We start from the raw sequence: 26,008 nt of genomic DNA, 5'->3' as shown, positions 1-26,008 counted from the left end.
TAATGCATAATTTAGCTGTCACCCAGGAAATATAACTTGCCCAGGCTAGGTCAGAGCAGGAGTTCTGCCTCCAGTTTGGAAGACCTTGGGCGAGGTTCATCTCACGTTATGTTATGTGTCTATCATAGGATGGGACAAACCATGCTCAAGGAACACCAGCTGAGAATGCCTTGAGAAATGACAACAGAGGGACTCCAGACAGCAACATGGAGATAGCAGAGGAGGAAAGAGAAGGAAGGATAACATTTTAAAGAAGGGAATCTGCACGCTAAGGAAAGATTTGGGGACTTAGGGCTTTTTTGCGTAAGAAATATATTACAATCTCCTAAATGTTTGGGAGAAGGAGAGTAAAAATTAAAAGGACAAGAAGTTCCCAAAAAAGGACTAAAAATAACAGCTTAATTTAGCATTGGAAGAAATGTGTCTGTGTTCGCTATAAATAATAGCAGGTGAGATGTGCCCTGAAACAGCCACTAGAGTAGATGCACTCAAATCCACTATGGGTAACTTAGCCTTCTCACTTCAAAACAAAACAAACCTAAACAAACTATATTGATAAATTATGATTACTGTAATCCAGTAACAAAATACACATGCTATTATCAAGCCTATATGTTTAGAAAAGATTACTAGAGCTAACAGATTCCTGTCCCCGAGATGAATACTGGTACAAGTAGTAAGGCACTCCCATGCCTTTTGAGGATTAAGAATGAAAAATTAGTCTCTTTGTCCAACCCGGCAGAATGAGCTGCTTCAGAGAGAGAAAAGGGTGGATGGCACTCAAGTCTAAATCTCCCATCTTGAGGAAGAAGGACAAGAATATTTGCCAGAATATTTACCAAGATTCCCAGGATTAGATACTATGTTTGAGACTCTCTCATCTCTACCGATTTCAAGAAGATCAAATTCAATACTTCAGATGTGACAGTAAAGGCCACGCTAATTAGAGGAGGGAAGAAAATGTAAGAGTAGACCTAAAAGTATACCTAAGGGACAGGAGCTTGAAAAGAAATAACAAGTAGTTGCACACTGGCCAGGCAAACAAGCTTTGTCAGAAATTCACTCAGAGAAAGCACATTACTATGAAACGGAGTTCTGCAAAGATAAAGAGGAACTGTACAAAACATCATGTTCTGTGTTGAGCCCTCACCCAAACTCAGGCCCATCTGTTTCATCTCTTTAAATTTGGGAAATACTAATTCTGCCCTTTGAATCTATTTTATATAGGACATCAAAGCTTCTATGCAATTTTAAAACAGTCATACAAATCACAGGCAACCATTCTCCTTTCCGATATCTGTACAGCGAACTTGGAAAAAAAAAAAAGGAGCCATGTACTACATAGCACGCCTGACATCAGTCTGTTCAGTATCACAGTAAGTACAGATCAATATTTCTCAGTTTCTGCAAAATCTACAGTATTCTTTAAAAATAATGGGAAAAGCTTACCCAGTTTTCAAGCTGACCAAGGCATCTTCAACTCCTTTCTGATTGTACTTCGTCATGTAAAGGTGCATATCAGGGTAGTTGTTTCTGATATTCCTCTCTGTGCTTCCATTTGGGACCGTTCCAAATCGAAAAGGAGGTGAATAATCATATGGCCTTTGGAACTAGAGAGAAATGAGAAAAGCAAAGTGTTTCAGGCATTCCAAATGTGAAGAAGGGCAATTTCAGGTTAAAAAAAACAGAAGGTGTATAAGCTGCCTCAAATTTCTTGTAGGCAAATGCTGTAATTCAGCTTGATTATACCAGAAACTGTGTCTTCACACTGTCTGAATTTACAGAAACATCTACATCGAAAGTAAAAACAGCTCAGTTTTGCCACTTTAATGTGACTTTCTCCCATGCACTGCAGTATGGCAGGACCGCCGAAACTGGAGCAGAGAGATACTGGAAGATGTTCCTCATCTGCCGACATTTCCCCAGAGAACCCAAACTACAAGCAGACACACTGGTAAACAGCAATCAAAAGAAAAGAGTATTTTGTAGGTAGTCATTTCACACCTTCATGTCAGTTGAGACGTTGTGGGTCCCCACACAAAGAGGGCAAAAGGATCATTTTTGCCACTTGAGCGGCGTCTAACGCGCTGCTCCTGGCTGGGTGCAGGTGGTTGCAGGAGCTGGTGTGCAGGGAGGGACAGGGTGAGGGCTGGCTTCCCTTCCACCACCGTCACTCAAAGGGAATAAAAGTTCTTGCATCTTCCCCAGGGGCTCAGCAGCTACATCACTTGACATGGAAAGGGTTTCTTGAGCTCCCGTACCTATAATCCTAGTCCCTATTTATCCCTACAATTTAAAACTACAAACCATTTGCTTGATGGCATATAGGTTTATTCTACAATTTTACCCTCTATGTCGCTATTTCATCAGCACAGACAAACAAGCCAGGGAACAGCTGCAAAGGAATAGCAATAGCTCAGAGCACCCTCAAGTTTCAGATTTGGAAATCATTCAAATAATCGCACATAAACCTTTGCTAACAGACCTGAAACTTTCATATGCACCTTTTCAATATCTCCCTTTAAATACCAAGTGATAATTCAGGATTAAATTAAAATGTTTCTTTAAGAAATAAATAAAAAAGGCCACTCAAATTAGAGGAACTATTGGCTAATGAGGGAATTCAATTGAGCATTGATAAAAGCAGTCACCCATGAATTCCACAGCAAAACGCACTCTGTTTTAACTATTGGAGTTAGAAGAGCAATCTTTATACCCTGCACTGCAAGGGTTGCTTGCTTCCTTTGGGCTACACATGTAATACTTCTCTTGTTGAAGTTGGGTCTCAGAGCACCAGGAATTCCCAGGATCCAGTGCCAATTTGCAAAAATAATAAAAATAAGCTTAAAACTGGGAGTATTTTCAATGCCATCAAACCTTGACTGTGAAATTATTGCTGCAACAATATTTTCATGTTACAGTACTACAATTAAATGCTTCATTTTAATTAAGCATATTTTGACAAAGCATAAAGGAATGAACTCGATTTTTCTCTATTTGTTCAGCTAACAGATGTCTTACTTTTCTCATTTTCCCTTTTCACAGCTTAACTGTTTAAATTATTACTTTGCTACTACTTTACACATACTAATTGACCCATGCACTAAAATTACACTGTATACTAGTCATGGTTCTTAGTCTATATTTGCTATCTCCTTTTTCTGTTTATTGTGCAATGCTGAGACAAACCCCGCACATAAATACATGTCCAGAGATTCTAATACAGATGTAGCTTGCTATTAACTTTATTTAAATCTACAGATAATTAATCCCTGAAGTAGTGAGATGGCTTCCAGTACCTCCTAATGTCTGTATCAAATTCCCCAATCAACAGAACTGGAAAAAAAATGATTAAAGAGAAACAATGCCGATTTCAAGACCTGTAAAAAGTGCTGCTGGTCCTACAGCTGACATATTTTGGAAATTCAGCTGTGGTGAGTATTCTGCAAACTCAATTCCTAATCCTGAGGTATGGCAGGGGAATTGAGGGAACGGGAAGATTATGGTGAAGTGTCCTGGTAATTTAGAAATGGAGTTTGGTTCTGATTATTCTCACTTTTCAAGAACATTCATATGAGTTTAAGTTGTTGGGAGGAGTTTCCCTCCCATAGGAATGGTTGAAGGAATTGAGGTATCTGTCCCAAATTGAACATTCATGGAACACAAAAATATTTCTGCAGGAGAGCAAAGATTAATAAAAAGTACTAGTTCATTCAAAGATCATGGGGATAACAAGCAATTCAAGTTACGAAATAAGTTATACAAGGAATTCAAATACAGAAAATTCAGAGAGACATGGTTCCAAACACCATCCATTGACTAGAATTTCTTGGCACAAGACACTAACCAATACATACAGGAGTCACAAGGAGATAATTTTTTGAAAATTATTGTCTGCTACTACTGCCTGCTCACAGATGTCTTGTAAAGAAGAAATAAGAGTTTAAAGTCTTTTTACGAATGGCACACTCGCATCTAAAGTGTATAAAGTTCTTGTCAATAATTGTAAACTTATATTCTATGAACTGACATGTCCTGGAGAAGCATATAGGCTCTGTGACTGCAGCAAAGATCTATGTGGCAGGCATGAGACAAGAAAGAAAAAAGCATCAAGACTCTACATGAATTCATTTTCCCTGAAGCCCCATGATGGGAAATAAAATATATCATGTCTGCTAGGAAGCAATTTTCTTCCTAGACACTTTCTGAAATGTTAATCTTTTTTAATCGCTAATAAAATCCCTAAATTGAACGAACAAGCCCCCTGCTTGAGTCATAACTGTGAAGAGATCTACTGCTATTCAGAAAACTAATCAATTTGATCTTGCTTCCCCATGCTCTGCCAGCTGCTAGAACTGTGGCACGTGGTAACAAAACTCCAGTCCTACTGATCTAGGAATCCTAAACACTGTGGCTGAGCTGGGGAGAGAGTCCTTGTCCTATTGGTTTTATTTTGTTTTACCTAAATGCCTTAATAAAACTGACAATTTCATTAAAGCCAGTAAGGTGATCTTTCACAAACATTAAATATTGACTTTATCTGAAGATTTGCAGGCTTGCCTGAAAAGGTGATATTCAGAGCAGTTGTTTGTTATTGTTCTGGAGTATTTTAAGGAACTGCGGAAAACATCACTAAAATAGTAGAAAATAGTAAATATTCTCCCTCTGCTAACACGGATTTTAATGGGAATTATGGCTGGTTTGGAGTGATAGAAAAACACCCATATTTCAACTCTCTGCTTTCTTCTTTTACCAGATGGAAAACACTGACAGTCTGATTTCTGATCTTTGAAAAATACAGCTACTGTGTTTAGCAATTCCAAGACTATTATTATACTCGTCAGTTACTGAAATGTAGTCGATACTCTTGACAACTCTCAAAAAGCACTGTAAAGGTCTAATATAGACGTGGAAAGATGGACTGGGGTAAGAGGGTCACCCTAACTGCCCCATCATCCATGCTGCCTTTTGACCTCAGTCTGCTCTGACACAGACATATCTCTAAGTAACTACAGAACTCGTGCCATCTGTTTGCACAAAAATAGAAATCCAACATTATTAGAATACTGTGAATCTTGCGAAAATAAGGAACCTGTAAATGGCATAACTAAGGCTTCTTGTGAAGGTTGAAGAGAATCCCCTAGACCCCATGCACGTGGGGCATTTTTTAAAATGTGACTGTGGAGGAATCACAGCAGATAAACGGTTTGCAAGACGATTCTGTCCACCACTATCTACTCTCCCTTAGTAATCTCATCTCTTTCACTACATGAAAAAGGCATAAATGGTCTCAAAAGTGAAAACGGCTACAAATGGCAACTGTGCTGGATACTTTTGGACTAATTTTCTGTACCTTTTTATGAACACAAAGCTTTTTAAATTCTTTTACATACACAAGGATGTCAAAATATAATTTTCTTCTCATCTCTGAATCATTTGAGTTTATGAACACCCACCCCTAGTAACTCCAGTACATGCTGTGCCATGTATTTCTGGGTGACACATAGATGACATGGCATTCAGAAGTTCATTAGCAACATTATGAAGGTTGAGGAAAGTATCAAGAGGTCTCAAAGCATAGAAGGGTAAAGAGGACGTTATCATGTGTTCAGCAAACCTGGTGAACCAGATGCTAGAGTGTAAGACGTTTCCTGAACGGGAAGGTATTGAACGCCGAGGGTCAGGGATGACTGCTCAGAGAGAGAAAGGTTTTTTCCTGGCTTCTTTTCTCGATAGTCTGTCACATAAGGAGCTGGGCTGAGAAACCTCGGGACCTCTAACTGGGAATACTTTATTGCATTGACAATAGAGCATTGGCAAAAAGAGCATTGACAAAAGAGCTTGACTCTTCAGTTGTGGCAGTAGGAAAAAGGGGAGAGAAGGGAACAGTAAACTGCTTTACCAGCCCAGAAGTTTTTCTTTTTTAATTTAACTTCTAGATATTAACTATTTTAAATTAATTTTACCCATACTTCTGTCCCTTCTCCCTGGCCTTTGCCTATGACCACTTTCCTTGCAGGAAGGATTGGGGTTTTCCACTGAATGACAATAAAACTGTTGTGAATTCCAGAACTGGTCCCCCAACAACAACATTGCAGTAACAAGACAAAGAGAGGAGAAAAATAATTTAACACGAATCAGATTATATTCCCATAAATTATCCTTAATTATTTGAATTTTTAAAACCCAAGAAACCTCAGGATTGTAGAGGAGGCAAAACCTGTGTATGACAAGACGAATATTTGGAATTAGATCATCATTGCTTTTCTGGACTTCTGGCTTGTTTAATTTAATCAGAAACGGCATGGCTGCCCTGATTTATCTCTATATCCTTCAGGCAAAATTTGAAGAACTATAAAATAAAAACAAAGGTGGCAGATGAAATAAATGATCAGAGGACCACACAAAAGAAGACGGTATTTTCTAATTCAAGTATTTTGCTATTTTTAACTTGCTTTTTGTGGAAATAAAATCCTACTTAGCCAAGAGAACAGAATAACAAAAATAAGGAAGTTATTAGCCAAAAGCTACAGAACAGATTCTGACATTTTCCCAGCCCATAGGTGAGAGTGGCAAACAGCCAGCAGAGAGAGGAAGATAAGGGTGCCCTGGCAGCCCCGAACACTAGTGCTGTGCCAGGTGCAGGCCAAATCCTGCCAAAACTGAGACTTCCCAGGAAAACACTCTGTACTTTCTCACAAACAGGAGAGACATTTATCAAATCCTTTTTTTTTTTATCTTCAACCGAAGAATACCTTTTATCTGTCTCTTACTAAGAATATTATCTTAAAATAGAGGTATATTTAACAGTCTTCATACTCTTTCAAAGGTTTTGTGACAACACAACTTAATAAAAACAAAACTACTATCATTTTTTGTTTCTTTTTATCTGTCTTTCCTCTAGCCATGCTTGCAATTCATGCTTTGATACCTCAGGAGATCAATCAAAGGCTGGTCATAAAAAGCAGTTAAAACAAAAAACAGACACAAGGCTATCATCTGAGCTGTTGCCTTCTTTTGAATAATAATTTCCTTTATTTTCTGTCCTTTGAGATAAATCCCTTGTGAAGTTCTCCCCTGTGCTATATGGTATTTAAATATTACTTCTTAAAGTCAATATTTAGTTTCCTTTTAAAACAACTGGGCATAAACTCGAGAACAGCATGGCCTTCGTGTATTTTGTGCATATCCACCACAACAATAATTTTGCAGATGGATTTCAATCCCTCCATCCAATTACCAAAGCAGTCACACAAACGAAATAAAAGAATCGCTAGGTTTCTAGGACTATTGATTAAACTTTGCAAGTACAAAGACTTGGAAAGTATACTTTCAGCAGAAGGAAGCTCAGTCAAGCTACAACAATACGAAAAGAAAAAGCGTATTTATTATTTGTCAATTTGTGTGAAACTTGAGTAGGGTTTAAGTGAATTATCAGAGTCTACTGCTCAAAGTGCAATTCTCACAAAAGTTTTTGAATTAGGAAAGTGTCTTCCACAAACATATCAAAATTCAGCACCTTTTCCTATGTAATTTACATCTCACTTCAATGTGATAATACAAAACCCAAAATTATCTGATCTGTTTATTTTTCCTATTTACTCTTGCCATTTCATATAAGGAAAACATTCAAACATACACAGACAACATGTATCACTTCTTATTGTTTCTCTTTGCTTATTTGTGCTGGCACCACTTTAAATCTGAACTCTTTCTGTAACTTCCTTGCACACGACATAGAAAGCAAAAAGACATTTTTTCAGGAGCCTTAACTGGCTTCCATTAGTTACTGTATACTTGCTGGTTTTATAAATATTTTTTCAAGTAATATATTATTAATGTTCCACAGAGAGATGTTCAAATAATTTTAAATATGTCTTCCCTGCATTCAAGCTGACTTTTTTATTTTTCAAATTTTGTATATTGGTGAGGCATTCCCTTTAATCAAACAGGAACTGATTTCCATCACAAAATAAAGATACTCTTCAAATAATGCAGTTACTTTTCAAAAGGCAGCTCAAAGACTTTGAAAACAGTCTGATATTTTCATGCTGTGGGTCTCAGGTTTGTTAGTAAAGGCTTACACTCAGAATCAAATCATCCAGTTTTAGCTTGTTATCTTGCTCAGAGGTTTTTTTAGCACAAAGTACAAATTTGTAGAAGGATTATGAAGAATGGACACTGACGTCTTTTGAGCTGAAGACCTACCTTTTTATCACTGAGTCCAGTCACTTGGTCAACAAATTCCTCTTGAATCATAAACGCAGCTAAGTTGGCAGTATAACTAGCCAGGAAGATGACAGCAAAGAAAGCCCAAACTGACACCATGATTTTACTGGTCGTCCCCTTGGGGTTTTGCACAGGCACAGAGTTGTTGAATACCAAGCCCCAGAGTAACCACACTGCCTTTCCAATGGTAAAGGATGGTCCATGGGGATCTGTAATTGCAAAGAGCAGTTATTTTCATTGCAATTCAATTAAACCTTGGCAAGATACCCTACATAATAACAACGAAGTACTCACAAAGATATAGTTAAAAAATATTTCAGTACGTATTCACTGTACTTCCAATGGAATCACAGGATTTACCATAGGTACTCTCTATTGTAATGACATTTATTTCCATATTTATAAAAAACTTTTCAACATTTTTCTATGTGTCATTTACTTCAAAAGTTTTCAAATGAAAAAGGATAGCATAGGTTTGGAGGAGAAGCAAAGTGATGTGGGTCTTGCAGTAAGGTATGTGCCACTGTATGCCCCCTGCAGTTGTCTGTGACAGTGGACACGTAAAATGGAAAATTGGGAGTTTAAGTCTTAATAATTCAATTCTAGTACTTTTCTCACCCAAATTATTTTGTATCCTCTCCAGTCTTCCAACATTACGCTTTTCAAACTTTATATAAACATGTTTAAGATCAAAATGTGTGAATACGTCACCTACTTCTAAGCAACCTTGCACTCAGAGGATAAATCAGTAAGCCAACACAAAGCAGCTACTGTATAGATACACGACTTAAAACGAACCAGACTCTGGCTACCTCATTCATTCAGAGTTGATTCCGTGGCTTCAAATGTGTCGGCATTACAGGTAAAAACCTATCCCAGCTAATCCATTCTGTAGTTTCTGTTATTCCTGTTTTCAGTCAGTTCTTAATTCATCCCAAAGCAAGAAGTGGTCAGCACGATGCCCTCAGGCCCACACAGTGGCAGAAGCGGGTTAGCAATGCTATTATCCACTCAACAGGCCTTATCTGTAGAGCAAAGTTTGTTCTTACCCAGCTCTAAGTAAGTACAGTGCAGTCATCACACACTGCTCATCATCTAGACTCCCTTTATCTTCAATGGAGAGAAACATGCCTCCCCTGACTGTGACTCATTTGACCTTTACATAAGTATCTATTTTTTAATGAAATCACAATTGAGACAACAAGGTGTGATGCAGACACCTGTAATATTACCTCCTGCCCTGCCCCTTTGTCAAAGGGGATGCACATTAAAAATTCAGATTTGGTTATTAATGTAATTACACTTTATTTTAGTAATAATTTAATTACTCTTAAAAGAATAAAACCCAAAGTGGGTGTACTCAGTGTATGTTCTCATTTCAGTGGAAAGGCTCTCTAATATAGTGCTAATTTCTCACAATGTAATCAAGCACAACATCTTGGATTACCATCTTTTATTCTGCAGCAGTGCTAAGAAGATAGAGTGCAGCAAAATGGAGCTGACTTTTGGTTTATTAAACCAACTTCTAGAGCCATTTAAAATTGGGCTGATGCCAGGATAATATATATTTTCTGAGCAACAATGATAAGGAAAGCACATGCCAAGAAAGCAGTCTAAAGTTCTGTTTATGAGATTGTATTACCATTGAGCTTCTTACTGTGTCCAGTTTTGGGCCCCTCATTACAAGAAAGACATTGAGGTGCTGGAGTCCAGAGAAGGGCAATGAAGCTGGTGAGGGGTCCGGAGAATAAGTCTGATGAGGAGCGGCTGAGGGAGCTGGGGGTGTTCAGCCTGGAGAAAAGGAGGCTGAGGGGAGACCTTCTTGCTCTCTACAACTGCCTGAAAGGAGGGTGTAGAGAGGTGGGGGTCGGTCTCTTCTCCCAAGTCACAGGAGACAGGACAAGAGGAAATGGCCTCAAGTTGCACCCGGGGAGGTTTAGATTGGACATTAGGAAAAATTTTTACACTCAAAGGGTTAATAAGCATTGGAACAGGCTGCCCAGGGAAGTGGTTGAATCGCCATCCCTGGAGCTATTTAAAAGACGGGTAGGCATAGTGCTCAGAGGTATGGCTTTGAGACGGTTTTTGTCAGTTAGGTTGATGGTTGGACTAGATCTGAAAGGTCCCTTCCAACCTTGGCAATTCTATGGTTCTGTTCATCCTGCCAAAAATGCCTAGGGGAAGGAGTAATCTACATAAAGATGCCCATATATTTTAAGCTTCCCATGTTTCAAATGAATGGCAGCTGGATTCATGGCAAGTCTCTAGAGCTAAGTTAGGACGGTCTAGTGCCATAATATGTCTTTATAGCCTTAAGTACACTAAATAATCAATTCTGGCACATGAGGTAGCACAGAAAAGAACAGCCTAGCCCCTAGATCTACAGTCTCTATATTCACCTTTGGTTTCCCCTTCGTGTTTACTTTGGACAGAGGTTACATATTTACCATCTTATCAAAACGATAACACCATCTGACACATTACAATAATCCCCCTTTTCAGCGAACAAACCAATGATAATCTAGAAGAAACCACTAGTTTGTAATAGTCCCCAGAACTGTGTTCATGAAGCTGGAAGATCTCTTGTTATAAAATGAGGCAAGTATGATTTAGAAATCAAAAACAGGCTGCATTCTGAACTGTAAGTAAAGAAAGGGAAGGATGAGGGCACCACAATACATGGAATCCTCATTCTCAGGTCAAAGTGCTAATAATTTACAACTGCAGCTTTCGCTGAGAAAGGCAAGCTCTGTATTAAATTTGTTGTGCTGGTATATTTTAAAAATGAAATTTCTATAACCGTAGATGCTACACAGAAAGAAGAGATGCCCTTCTGTCACTGGCCTCATTTCAAGGCTGAGTTCATCAGATTTTTTATAGGGACTATATAAAACTAAATATAACGTAACTGCTATTTTTCCACATTATCCACCAAACCACACCAGTTTAGATCATTATCTCTGAACTAACCGTGAATTCATGAAGAGTCAGGAGTCTGTAGAATTTATTCCAGTGCTTTTTTAAGTTGACGTTCTACAACTGATACAGTATACTAACCAAACACTGCCTGAATATGACTCTCTGATATCATTTACCCTTCTATATGTCTTTATTCCAATGAATTAGAATTCAAACATAAGCATATAAGCCCTCAAGAAATCATATTTTAAATTAAGAGCAAACAGTTTCACAGCTCGTTCTACTGTTTTATTTCTATGGTATGTTTATTTTAAAAGATGGAGGGCAAGGGATGGGAAACACATGATTTTTTTATAGCTTTAGTCTTGTGTAAAATGCAAAGCTTACCTCTCCCTTGTGCTAGGTTCCTATTATATCCTACAGGACTGAAGTACTCAAATATAAAGACAGCCATGGCGGACACAATGAGAAGCATCACAAACATCATCACCCAGACAGATGCACTAAAAGGCTCTGCAGCAAAACAGACAAGAGAAACAGAAACACAGTTCATTAAACCAGTCACAGCACAAGAATTCTAATGTCTTCGGCTAGGGAAGTCCAGCAGCTTTCTTTAAATTAGGTTTTACCAAACAAAATGCTAGCAAATAACTAAGTAGCAATATATGAAGAACAGCTGTTACTATACACAAAATTCATACAGTCAAAATCTTAAATGTAAGTTGCAATTCAAAAACAAAGGCTGCACACTTTCCGTTGATAAAGCCTTAACTGACACTGAGTTGCAAATAATTGCTTTGGCTCGCTGCTTATGTGGTTTACAATCAGGTCGCCCGTTTCTGTGTATCCTATGTTATATGCATGTACCAACAGAATGGTCTTACCATTTTGACTGTGTTTCTGCAGAGCAAGAGCAATTAAGCACGTTTAATACATTTAGTAATTCAGTGAATTCTGTCTCATTTTCTATCCAACAATAAGCGTTATGTAAAAAAGCTAAATACTCGCATTCAAACTATTTTCCTTTGTTTCAGAATTCTTTTCTCTCTGTGTTCACTTTCATCTACCTGCAATGAAGATGTTGTTTTTAACAATTGCAAACACATCCTTTTGAAAGTCTCATTCTCATCTGGGAGGAAATTTGTGAAATCAAAAGGTTTTTATGGAAAACTGAATGTCAGTTTGAAAGACAGAAAAAACATGATTAAGTAAAAAGAGTAGGTTGGAACAGAAAACTAAATGCAGTTTCAAATACCAGACTAAGCACCAACTTCTTTGAAGAGATTGGATTTGGTAATAGTATGTGATAACACAAAGTTCTTAAATATCACTTTTGCCCAATCACAAATTCTGTCACTTCAGGAGTCCCTGTGGCAGCTGTCACGATACAAGGATATATGTAAGAAAGGTTTTGTATGGCAAAGTAATATCTCTTTATTAGGTCAGCTTATTTGGAGGCATTTTATATCCTAATTTTGGTAGATAATGCAAGTGTGAGTGTGCTCTGAGGTGCGAGAAAAAAATCTCTGAGCATACTATTTCAAATTAGGACAGAATCAAGAAGCTCTTGAAATGACGAGAAGTTAGTATGTTCCAATGCTTTGCCTGTTTTTGAAAGCCCAAGAGGTTCCTCCATCTTAACTTCTTTATTCTTCGAATTTAAGTTAAGATTTGAACCACTGAAAATTATTCTATCATTTTCCATCACTGAAGGAATCAACCACGAGAGAGAGTTGAGGTGTGCTAAACCAAATAGCCCAATCTGAACCTTGCCTGAGTTAGCATGAATGATTCACCCAGAACTAGAATGAAATGTAATAACTTAGGCCCAAGCACGGACATCTCATGAGATCATTTGCCGTTGCTACAGTTCTTCAGAAATTTGGAAGCAAGAAAAAAGCAAATTCCAAATAGCCCCACTGGTGATTTTGGATGCAAACTAAAAGGCAAGGCAGGGAAATTTTAAGCCAAACTGTTCAGATGCAGGCAGGTAAAGGACATTCTGTAGCCAAATACAGTTAATAACAAATATTCTGTGAATTCACATATTAACTGGAATAAATTGGAATTCACATAAAACTATCATACAATTTTTTTGAGAGCATTTTCATAGAAGAAAGCAAGCCTGATAAGAGTTTTATCAAAAGCAACAGTGTAGAAACAGCAATGGTAATTTGTCAAAATCTAAAAAGGCAAAGGGCAAAACAAGCTGATGTGAAAAAGTGAGCTATAACAACAGTTTAAGCTGAATGCTCTTTAATAATTTAAGCACTCTGGTAATGAGGTGGAGGATTAAAAGAAGCAATAGGAAAATAAAAAGCTATTTAGAATAGCAAGCAGTAAGATGGAACAAGTACAAAATCAATTGAATAACAAAGTCGATCTTCCTGTCATATTAGAGCTCAAATTACACATTCAGCACCGTTCTTTGATTCTCAAAGGACAGAAAGAGAACTTCCCTCAAGCAAGCAGCAGGTTTTATAAGAATTTTCAGTAAAGCTATGATACGTCAGAAAAATACTAATATATGACTTGCCAGTGTACATTTCAAATGATTGGCAATGGAGAATATTGAGCAATCAAAAAGATGCAGTACTCCACTAACTTCAAGTTTTACCTCCCACCACCAAAACAATACTTAAACATACAAAAACTAAGGAGGGGCATAGATTTCCTATTCCAGCAATGCCTCCAAAAGAGAAAATTGACCTCACTTATGATCTCTTTCCCTCTTAAAAATATAGAAATTTGGACTTGAGGTTTCCCTTATTTTGTTTGTTTAAATAAAGTTGAATAAAATCTCCACAGAATATTAAAAAAAATATATTTGCGGATCTAGTACATATGAATTTTAGTACGATATGGAAATGTTTTAATGTGGATAAAATTCTCCTTTGAAGGAGACACCCACATCAGAAACAGAACACAGCAGACAATGAGGAAGGGGCTGCCAGCCCAACAGTCACTTAGATCTATTGGACTCAACCACTGAATGGAAAACCCAGTTCAGACAAAATCTGTATTTGAATGTATTTGTCTACATTCGTAGTAACAAATCACAAAACCCCAGATATTTCTTGAACTGTAATCAAGTGCTATTTTAAAGAAATAATATTGTATTTCACACAGTTTAAAAAAAAATCTTTTAAAAGAATTATGTAAGATGACTCTATTCTTAGACGTTCATTTAATTGAAACAAATTCTCTCTGTGAATAAACTCAGTTACCTGCCTGATAGCATTTTGCATGGCAAAGCTTTTTACTACTATGCACACCTCATCGAAATACACAGTCAATTCCAGTAAAGTGACAGTTTCATCTACGTCTGAAAAACCAGAACGTACTTCTGAGAGCACAGACTTGATTTATTGGTGCAGTAAATCAGATTTCTTCCAAAACGATGCTATTCTATAGTGCTTTATAAGAAAGGTTATTTTTACTTTTTGAATTATATGTACGTCCAACTAAACCAATAACATTAAATGCATTTTAGAAAACTAATAACTATGTTGTTGTGAAAAATGCAAAAGCAGCGTCTCTTTTGATGGCAGCTGTAAGCAGGTTTTTATGAGGTAAGCAAAGTCCATAATAAAAATCAACTGCACTTGCAGCACATGTAGAAAACACCCCAGTACTTCTATTTCAAATGATAATTTCAACATGCTGCAACTACAATTTTATAAATGAATTAACTTTGCAAGTCAGTGAATTATAGAAATGAAAAGCCACTATCTGGATATTTTCATTAAAAGTACAGCCTCTTATAATTTCTTCAAAAAGTCTTTCATTTGTTAAACAAAATAATAACCACCACCAAAATCTGTTTAGGTATCAGCAGGTTTGGGAGTTATTTGATCACTCCCTGTGTCATATTTATCTGCATCATCTCTGTAATGTGCCTTTATGGAACAGGTATGAGAAATAGGCTCTGTGATGATGATTCTGGTGCAAGAAAACCAAATTATTTTCCCACTTGTAGCCAGTACTACACCAACAGTCTGTCCCTCAATGGCTACACGTGATTTCAGTGGAAGTGAAGAACTTACACTTAGCAATCTAAAAGGAAAACATGCAATCAGTGATGCAGAAATGACATCACTGCTGACCCGATGGACTTGAACATACTAAAATGTTCCATAAGATATCTGGAAAATACTGAATTTTTTTTTTTTTCCAATTTCACTTAAAGGAATTTAGTGTCACAAGCACTGTTTTCCTGTGCAAATTATCTTTATAAATACTGGGCCCAAATACACTATGAGGACCATAACATCCCAGGCACTTTTGATACATCTTGCGGCTCATTCTCTTTTCAGTTTCAGGTAAATTCAGGTTAATGACCAAATATAGAACTAAACAATAAGCACTAAAAGAGAAGGCGAGGGAAATAATGAAAGAAGAAATGAACAATTGAAGCAAGAAGCAAACAAGGAAAGACCAACATCTTTGTTTCTCTGTATCCCATCACTTTTCTGTCCAGCCTTTAATTTCTTTGCTATACCTCCACTGTTCAACTGCATCAATGGAGAAAACACTCAGAAGCTCTCCAGTGCATTAGTGCGGTGTGCAGAAGCCAGAAGTAACTTATCAAAGTAGCTGTCAGATCATTTCTAATCATCTTTTTCTTAACTATTTTTCTTAACTTATTTTTCTTAACTAAAATCTCTTTTTCTTAACTATTCTACAAGGGGTTTAAAAATTATTTCGTGAATGTGAGCGTAGAAGATATTAAACCATTTATGATGGGCTAAACAAGCATAAATTAGTTTGTAAAGGAGCAGGTTTTGAGGAAGTCATTTCCCAACTGAAGATTTCAGGGAATCCTTTTTCATACTGAAATCACCATCGTTGTTTTTCACCTACTGCATCTGAAACACAACAGCACATGTGCTAATAATCACGTTAATCAGCATGTCGACACGGTACCAACTTCCTAATGTAAAATTCAAACCTCAGCAGAAACATGTCAATGCAATATATAGCTTAACAAACAATGAAACCTACCCAACCCTACAAGAACACAATTAAATGAACTGGAGGGGTTGGAGAATCATACCTAGAAAAGCAGATGGTGAAACTGTGCCATTGCTGCGTGACACCATGACACTAATCCCAGTCTCAACAAATGGCACTGAAAAGTCAACCACTTCAGAGCGCTCTTCATTAATAGTGAGAGACCCCACAGCCATAACTGCACGATGATACACCACCTGATCCACAAAGAGAAGACACCACCAATATTACTCAGTAGAGAATACCTCATTTCTCCAAAAGAATTAAAACCAAACATTGCTAAGTTCTTACTTAAGAGCTCTTTTACCTAACAGAACTTACTTCACCAATCATTCCATTCCACACATTATTGACTTTTTTGCCATGTTTCCCATTAGTCACCAAATACAGGTCATATGTGAACTTGACGGTTTTAGACAACTTCTTCAAGATATCGATGCAGAATCCTTTGCAGCACTTCTTTACGTTAGTTCCCTCATTAGTTGAGTTGCTGTCAACAGAAAGGAGAGACATAAACATTTCTACTGGGAAAAACAGAAGAACCGTAACAGCAAGATTTAGCATAGTGCGAAACTACATTTTGTCATACTTGTGAATGACCGTGCTTTTCTGAATAAATGCAGAAATAATCCACAGGATGCTTTATATGGTGTTTGTAGCTCTTACAAATCATAACACAGTTGCTTGGCAGGAGATAAATAGAAGATAATGGTAAACCTTGTATGACATGCTCTCTGCTGCACTCCTCCATCAAGATATAGTCTCCTCTTACTAATCTCTCTCTTAGCCTTAGATTAAACATTTATTACTTTTACTCTCAAGACATAAGACTACATGTCATTTAGTAATTAGAGAACTCCTCAACATGTAAGCTATATAAAAGCACAGCAGTTGACTGTAACCTTTTTCTGCACTTTGAGAAGGCGAATTTCAGGCCACCTTTGAGTGCAAAAATGAGGACTTTCTCTTTATTTTTTTTCTGAAATGCTCATTTCATGACCTCCAGAAGTTTCCAGTATAAGCATCTTTAGAGGCCAATGCACTATTTTACTGGCTTTGAAAGAATTGAAAATTGAAATAAAAAATAGTTTAGGAATTGACTAAGTACTTAGGAAGCACGTGCGCAACCAGTCTCTGGAAATCTTCAGAAACATGCATCACATCCCCCAACATCTGCTCAGTAAAAAATGTTGTTATTATTATATTCAGTTCAGAAATATGTAGACTGAAGCACGGAACCGGTGAAACAACACTGATAAATGCACAATGAGAAATTTTCCACTGATTTCTAATGACTACTTCAAAGTTACAGAGCAATCAAAGCAGGGAACATTTCTCTAGATGGTATGTCACAGTGGTATTTTACGCCAGAGTAGTTTATCCTGTACCAAACTTCAACATAAATGCACATTTTGAATAGGAGACATTCTCCAATTGTTGAAGACTAATTAAAACAGGCATAATTCAACATAACCAGAAACAATTCAAAGAGGACTCATTAAAACAATCCAATTTTAGAACACAGTGCTCTTCCATGTGACTGAAAAGGGCTAATTCTAGTTGACTTTGAATTTACTATAAACTTACTATCTTCTTGTTAATTCAATGTGACTTACATGTATATAACCAGAACCTTTTCACTTATTAAGAAGGAAGATATGCAACCAAGAGCATCCCGTGTGCGAAAGGGAAAAGAAAGAGGAAATGAAATGCAGAAGGAAAAGCAAATACAGGAAGCAAGAGGAAAAGAACAGCAAAGTACCAGAAAACAATTCTACATTTAAAGAAGCAAGGGAGCGAATTAATGAGAAAACAGGGGAATATATTTTGCACTCAAAAAAGTAAAAAAAAAAAGGAATGCTGTGTATTTACTTACTTTATTTTGACAAATTTACGACATGGCACGGTGTTTTTCTGGCAACTTTCCATCAAAGGATCCACATCCTCAACAATGACAAAGGGAGCCTCCTCCAGGGTGACAATGCTCAAATGGTTATCGTCTGGGTCGCTGTCTGCAAAAGAGCTGTACCTGGGCCAGACAGAGTACTTCAGGCTCAGGGAGTTGTTCTCCCATTTCCCCACCTGAAATGCCAAGATACACAGGCTGCTGATATCCGCTTGCTTGGTTTTGACAAATGAGACCTAATATTAAATGTGCTGGGATATAGCTACAGGAAATTACATTCAAAGACAGTTGTCTTGGGTGCTTTTTTTAAATCAAAGTTACTTTAGAACTTTTTAGTAATTGCAGGAAGTGAGAAAACATACTGTGGTAAAGACAAGTAAGGTAACGTTGGTTTAAGATATAACAGCTTTATTAGGACTGGATGGCATCAGTTAACACTATCTATCACCTGGCTACAGCTGCACTGAAATGTGACGTGTAATTTCCACTTGAGCCAGAAGAGCAACCAGATACTCCATTTGTAATCAGGACCAATTTGCAGTAATAAGAAAACAGTTCTCAAAGAAAGAAAAAAGAATAAAAAGAAGAAAACTAATCCCCCCACACACCCATACACATCAGACTGATAACCAAACTATCCGAGTGTTATTTCTGTGTCTTCTCAAAAGGGAAGACTCTTCTATTCCTATAGTTTGCAAAGCCATTGGGAAAGCCTTTCCCAAGGGTTCCATCACACCTCAGCCAGGCAAACCATGGTTTTAGTAAACACAAATTCAATTGTGCATGATTTAGTTCTTATTAGAAATAACAGATTTAATTCTGCTTTAGTTAATGCCAACTGTTGGGGGAGTTTAAGAAAGCATACTCCACTTTACATTAAAATTGCCTATTTATTTACTATTATTAATTATGCCTTCTAAATTAACCTACTTTTATTTCCACTTCCAGAACACCAGAAAGGGGCATATGTTTAAAATATTTCAAAAACTCCTGCATTTTCTTCCTCAGATTGTGTTTAACTAACTACTTTGTTACCATAAATCTAATTGCATGTTTTATCCAAGTAGCGATGATAGATAATAAAAAGAGCTAGCATTTCACAAAATTTATAACCTAATGCATTTAATAGTTCTTCAGTTGCTTAGGCTAAACAAATTATAACAATCACGAGAGTGCTAAAATATTTGTTTTGCAAGGAAAATGGTGGGAATTAACAGTACAACGAGACACTGGCATCCTAAAAAATGTAAAAAAAATTGTCATCTACCTTCTGTCTCCTAAAGACTTTAAAATTAATCACAAAAATTCCCAAAGAACATGATTTATATCCATTCCTATTTAAGGAAGCATATAAGCAAACACCCTTTGCAGTTTCCTTTCCATCCTGTTTATAAGTCAAAATGTTTTGCTGAACTTTAATGTAGGAGGCAGAAATGCCAAATCTCTATACAATCTCTATACATTTAAATTAGGAAATTCAAAATATCTCAAGGGAATTAGGAATTCATGCCTACATCAAGGGCACTGGGCACAGGATTTATACTACGTACAGTTCTAGTATGAAATTTAATCAAATCACAATGGATGAAGCCTTCGTGGGAAAGAAAAAAACATACACAGGGAAACAAATCTTTTTAACTCTGTATGAGACAGTTACATTGCAAAAATAGTTTAATCATCAAGTTATGGTATGTAATCGCAGTCACAGCAGAGTCTGTGCTGGTTTATGTTAGCTTACACAGTGTTGTTTATATCTATGCCCTAAGTGTGCCATGAAGTTGGCCATCTGGAACAGGGAGAATTCCAGCCAGTTCAGTCCTTCAGTCAAACCGCAAACGTGCCAAGTACTACAATGACTTTCAGAAGTGGAAAACGTGCCCAACCGCCTGCCTATTCCAACCAGCAAGAAGAAAAGAAACGTGACTGAGGCTGAGTTGCATTTGCGCGTTCAGGACTGTAGCCGCAGCAGCACCTGCCTTTCTACATCACCCGCTCCAGGACTCTGGGAGGAGGCAGCTCTGCCCGACCCTGAAGCACTTCCCTCTGCCAGCCCGCCCGGCACTGGCGGCACCATCCCATGGACCAACAGCGATACATGCTGCCCATGACAAGATGAGTTCTCTAAGCCCATCAATAACGTAACGACTGTTTTGATGCTGTTAAAAGACAAATCATGATACTCTTTCATACGTAAACTGGAGTAACTGCCATCTTATTATTCTGAGAAGGATAAACCCATGATATTTTTAAATATCTGAATTTAGGCAAATGCTGATTTCTTTTGACAGTTGCATCTGCATTGAAGTGCTAGGTGTTGAGTGAATCTCTAATGTTAGGTCAAAATTTTCTTTATCTGTTGCATTCTATGGATTTATCTCAATATTCACTCCTTGTAGTCTCGTAAATTCCTTTATCTCAATATTCACACCTCACCTTTTTTCTTTTTAAAAATGATTAAAAATTAAGACCTTGCCTTATGTCTTAGGGGCATTCCTACCTCTCTATCCAAAGAGGTCTACTACTGCAGTCCCAGGGATGCACAATAACTTCACCTGGGCTTTACAAGGTGCACAAATCGCATGTTCATTGCAGGTCATCCCTCCTACCACCTGTACATTAAGCAACCCACAGGGTCAGAAAGCACAATGAAAAAAAAAATATAGGAGAAAGATATCAATATCATGAAGAACGATAGAAAAGCAAAAGGCAGAAAAGCTCTGAAAATCCTCGCCAGTGGGCTAAGAATGGCAAACGAGGAAGGGCAGTAATTAGAAAGAGCCTGTAGGTCACTCCATTTGTTTAGGAAATGTTTCTGTTGGATTTGCCTGTACTAATTAAAAAATGGTTGGCACAGGCATCGGATTTGCTCTGCCACTGATGCTGGACTCACAAGTGAACCCTTTTCATGTTTATTTGGTACTTTCTTTTTAAAATAGCTATACTGTTGGTGATTACATGCTGCACTTCTATCATTCTGCTACAGGTTTGAATGATCAAAACACTTTTTTCTTTCTTTCTCATTTATTTTAAGTGGATGGTAATAATTTAGTTTTTTACAATTGAATCACATAGTCAAAATATGAGAGGATTTTTCTAATTGTATTAGAAGCCTTTTAGCTTGTGCAGAACTAATTATAGCATTGTTATTAAGAATATGAATGATATTAATTATTTACACAATGTTTTGTATCTTCACACATTATTACATTTTTCTGACATCCTTGCGAAATTGATAGTATCCCTTCTTTACAGGGTGAGGGGTTGAAATGAAACAAAAAAGCTGTAGAATAAGCAAAACTAAACCATGAACAGGTCCCCATCGAAATACAGAGAATTTATGAAATTGCATCCATATGTAGGTGTCCCAGGATTGGCATTTATGTGACTTATGGAAGTCAGATCTAGTATTAGATGCGGTCAATATCCATTTTGAATGTCTTTAAAACCTTCAAATGCTTAGGGAACAAACCAATCGGTTATAACATGCTCATTTTATTTCAGAACATTATAAAGAGATTATAAAGAACATTATAAAGAGGCGTGCTTACAAAGTGTAAGAATTTGTGTGCAAACACAAATGTTAAGTCCTTATTCAACACTGACCTCTTAAAGTGCCTTCCCTATGACAAGAAAGCAGAATACCCAAGTTAAAAAAAGCATGCAAGTCCTGGTTTCACCTGTGAAGGTCATTATAAATGCTGAAGAATACAAAAAAGTTCATAAGTAAAATACAAAAAGTTGCATATGAAAAGTTCAGTTTCTGCTCTCACTAGGAGACAAGGGTGATATTTGAATAAACCACTTTACAGTGAAGTAGTTTACCAACCTGGACAGCTTCAAAATTCAATTGCCTCCAGTGTTTCGCAGCACTCCTTTTCGGAGCGTGCTACTCCATGATCATTATAGCTACTGATGAAATGAACTAAACGTGGCATCCTCCAACCAAGTTCAAGCATCTAGATTTGAAGTAGAGGGGGCCTGTGTTTAAATTAGCATGCTTACTTACTAATATTGGTATCTCTGACACAGATATTCTTTATGCAACATTTTCTAATGTTAATGACAAATTATTTGAACACTAGAACACATTAATTTGCAGGTCAACCTACAAGCCTCCAATATGAAACAGCACTGAACAGTAACTCTACACACTCTTAGCAGAGTCCACAGACAATTTTCATAGCCAGTCTATCAAAGACTAACAGGTCCACAAAAATAGAACAGTGGTAAACTCACATGTAGCACAGAAACACGTTGCCTCTACTGTGGAAATTTTTACACTACAGTGAAGAATGACTCTCATTCTTTCCACCTGCAGCCTAAAACTTCCCACTTGTACTTGATCAAGTTCAAGGGTACTCTTTGCCTTTCAGAAGCTTTTTCTTTCCTCAGTCTTCAAACCACCACTGCTTGGAAAAAGGTAGCCAGAGGACAACAGGGAGTTAAAATACTGCACAGGCCTGCCAGATTGCCCAAATTATATTTTGATAGCACGGGAAATGGGTAGAAGTGAACTTTTCTGAAGATAGTTTCCATTGTCTTAATTTCTTTAAGAAAACAGTTGAGAAAGTGGGCTATTTACTGTTCAAAACATAAAAACACCATTTGAAATATCTCATAAACAGAAATAAAGATGTTTTAATAAACTCATTTATAGTTCTTGGACTTGCTATGTAGAAATACGTACTAATTTATCAAAATATGTGGAAGTAAATTTAAGGTGAAAGAATTTCAACTACTCCAATCTATTTGTTTGTTTGGGTTACTGATCCATAGAATTTGAAATTTTAACTTTTTTTCCTTCTGAAACAGAATGGAAACATTTTTAAGATTTCAAAACTTTGTGTCGATCAGGAAAATCATTTCCCCTAGCTCCTGGAAGTAAGACCGCTGCCCCAGAGAACTCAGCTGAAACACAGCTCACTAACAGTAGGCAGCCAGAGACATGTGCCAACTGCATCAAGAAGAATCTCGCGTATTTGAGTCGGTGTGGCAGGCCCAGCCATGCTGAATTTAAAATGCAGCCAATATAAGATAAAACATTTATACTTGGTGTAGTCACTCCGTAATGACAGGAAATTTCTTTGTAAATGAATCAGGCAGTTTGCTCAGTCTTACCTGCATCCCTTTCCTCACCTACTCCTTGCCTTTTTCCTGGAAGATGAGGAGTATTTAAGGTCTCCATTTTGGTGTAACTCACAGTTATCTTCACCTGCAACCATATGCTGTTTCAAAATCTCATGTGCTGAGGAATCACTTCCTTAGCACCTCTAGGTACACGTAGAACACGGGGAAAATATAGCTATTTTTGTAAAATGCATTCTGTAAAATCTCCGTTTCATTTAGGTAACGTGACTTTTTTAGAATGACAACCATTAATAAAGTATTAAATAAAGTACAGGAGGAACATTTGGACTTCTGGATTATGCAATCTGAAAGATAAAACTACCAATTAGTTCAAAGACAGGTCTGAAAATTTGATTTATGTACCAACCTTAAACCAAATTAACTACATTTAGTTACAGTCTATATCAGGTCAAGCAATGAAGAAGAGAATAGCATGCTTGGAGTGCAAGGAGCACAAGTCACTCTTCTGCTTAGATCTCCTAAGAATCCAATTAACATTACTAGAGAAATTAAAAGTGAAAATGAGCTTATTCTCAGCATATACAATGAAATATCTGTGTTGCTAGATTCAAGAATGGAAAGGGAAGGTAAAACTGCATTAAGAAAGATTTCAAAGTAATAAACACAGTAGTTTCTATTTGTAAAACAAATGTTTTTAGAAAAAGAAAATCCAAGCTGGGGATAACGCTCAAAGAATGCAGACATGCTCCGTTATGGAACTGTTAAAAACTGCATGCAAATACCTTTACTGTGTGTAAATGCCACAAAATATCCAGAGGTTTATGGTAAATTTCTGTCATTTCTAGTTAGACAGATCATGATGCGATCCCAGAGAAATACAAATGTGCCTCACTTGAAAAAAGGGCAATAGAATCATTCTGGGGAAAGATCCTGCCCCAGATTATAAAAATCCTTAATTTATGGCCAAAAGACTGGGACTGTCATAAAAGAAATAAATTTTCAACAGAAAATTAAACCCTTGATTCACTGTTGTAGGTGCAAAACTCAGCTGTGTGTCCACTCGAGTGTGCACACTGTTGTACTTCTGAACTTGTACATTCTTTCCTATTTTTTCCATCTTGATATGCAGTCTGGAATATTCCCTTTGGTTGAATCTCTACAGGATACAGGAAGGAAAGCAGAAAATAGCTGAGAGCATGGAAGAGCTTGTTCGGTGTCAGCCTGAATTAGCAATCATAGGGTCCTCATCTCTTCCACCGTTGCCTAAAGCACCTGACAAACTCACTGTATTACATTTGTGGCTTGACCACCTTACGTGTGCCTATTTATTTTTTGAAGACTGCAGCCAAGGAGGTGATAATGAAGTATTTGCCGTGTTTCTGTGTAACAGCTAGATAAATACAGCCAGCCTAAGACAGATGACTTGCAAAGTTACGCATTGCTGTACCTCTCGGAGACGCGCCTCCCACTGCACACTAAAGCAGTCTCTAAATAATACAAGGATGATTGACATAATCCTAATCACACACCCTCACAGAGAGCACTGAATCAGAGAAAAAGAGCAAGGCCAGATCCTGAGCAGAGAGAGAAAAGAGCAGACTATGTTCTCCCTTGCGTGCCAATGCTGGCACGAAAAGAGAGTCTGTCACACCGGCATATCTCACAGAAAACAAACAAATAACTCGGTCCTATCACCCTCTTCCCAGCAGATGGGAACTGTATGGAATACACAGTCATCATCCTTTTGTAAGAAAAAATGTTACATGACAACATGGATACTAAATGCACTCCCAGGACTACCCCAACCAAACCTTTGAAAAGAGAAAAATTTTCAGGGATATTCTTTCTACATTAAACACAGACACACATATTGCAAAATGCTTTTTGAGCTGTCTCCCTTTTGTGAAGAAAATAATGCTGAGCAAATGCAAAATCTACCTCATCTTGCTTTATAGAAAAACTATTTATTACTTTTATTTCATCACACTTTTACACTTACAAGGAAGAGCTACGCTGGCAAGTTTTAAGTCAATAACTAGAAAGCATAAATTGAGTTTGTCGGGTTAGCAATAACAGGCAGCTGCAGAACCAAGCACAAGAGCAAAATCCTTCCTCCAGAAGCAGCATCTGTTCTATACCTTCTGCCGCAAACCTTTGTGTTGCTTTGCGCTTCTGAAGGTCTGTATTTCACAATGACACTCTAAATTTAAATGACAAAATATGATGCGAGCACTTTCATGTCTTATTAATAGGGAGTGTTTTACAGTCCTGGGTGGTTTGAAGACGTCCATTTAAAGACTTTGAAGTTTTTAAAATTTGCTGCAAAATCTCAGATGGGGTATGCAAATGTACCGCTCTTCCCTCATGGCTGCTCCTTATGCTGCCAGGAAGGCTCCAATCCTGCGACCGGCAGGGCTCAGAGGAAAATGCGGTGCCCAGAGAGATTATAAACAAACAGCGGGAGAAAGAAAAGCTACCACCTCCTATAGCCTCATTTTTCAATACCGAATTAGTAATTAGCACTCACCAAATCCTCAGTGGTTGGTAGAGTTTTGGTACTGGGAAACGTCCCAAATAACTCTATGTAGCGCAAAAGTTCAAACTCATGTCAGAGAAGCTGTTTTATGAGTTGTTATGGCATTAGAAAGCAAAAGAGCTAAACAAATTGACAGCCCCTTTCTCCACCTCCCAGAGAGTGAAGATTTTTTTGTCACCTCTGCACTCCATGAAGACCTTACAGCTCTCCAGAAATGCCTAGATTGACATACCTTTACCTCCAGAGAGGAAAAGCTGCCTGCCCTGAAAGTCTTCCTACTCTTTCATCTCTCTAATATTAGCTGTAAAGAACAGGAG

The 26,008-nt window shown here is 37.4% G+C and overlaps 1 protein-coding gene across 3 annotated transcripts in view; it reads right to left on the bottom strand.

Moving 5' to 3' along the window:
- The window catches only part of GRIN2A (glutamate ionotropic receptor NMDA type subunit 2A), a 187,773-nt gene that overhangs the window by 40,638 nt on the left and 121,127 nt on the right, over positions 1-26,008 (bottom strand). For all 3 annotated transcript variants that reach the window (XM_074596894.1, XM_074596895.1, XM_074596893.1), the window contains exons 6-11: positions 18,038-18,243; positions 16,483-16,651; positions 16,205-16,358; positions 11,536-11,661; positions 8,209-8,438; positions 1,450-1,610 (exon numbers count right to left, since the gene is read on the bottom strand). In XM_074596894.1, coding sequence (XP_074452995.1) covers positions 1,450-1,610; positions 8,209-8,438; positions 11,536-11,661; positions 16,205-16,358; positions 16,483-16,651; positions 18,038-18,243 — 1,046 coding nt within the window. The remainder of the gene's footprint in view (positions 1-1,449; positions 1,611-8,208; positions 8,439-11,535; positions 11,662-16,204; positions 16,359-16,482; positions 16,652-18,037; positions 18,244-26,008) is intronic.

The sequence above is a fragment of the Larus michahellis genome, chromosome 8, assembly GCF_964199755.1.
Source record: "Larus michahellis chromosome 8, bLarMic1.1, whole genome shotgun sequence".
Taxonomy (NCBI): Eukaryota; Metazoa; Chordata; class Aves; order Charadriiformes; family Laridae; genus Larus; species Larus michahellis.
This window is presented reverse-complemented; position numbering and strand designations above follow the sequence as displayed.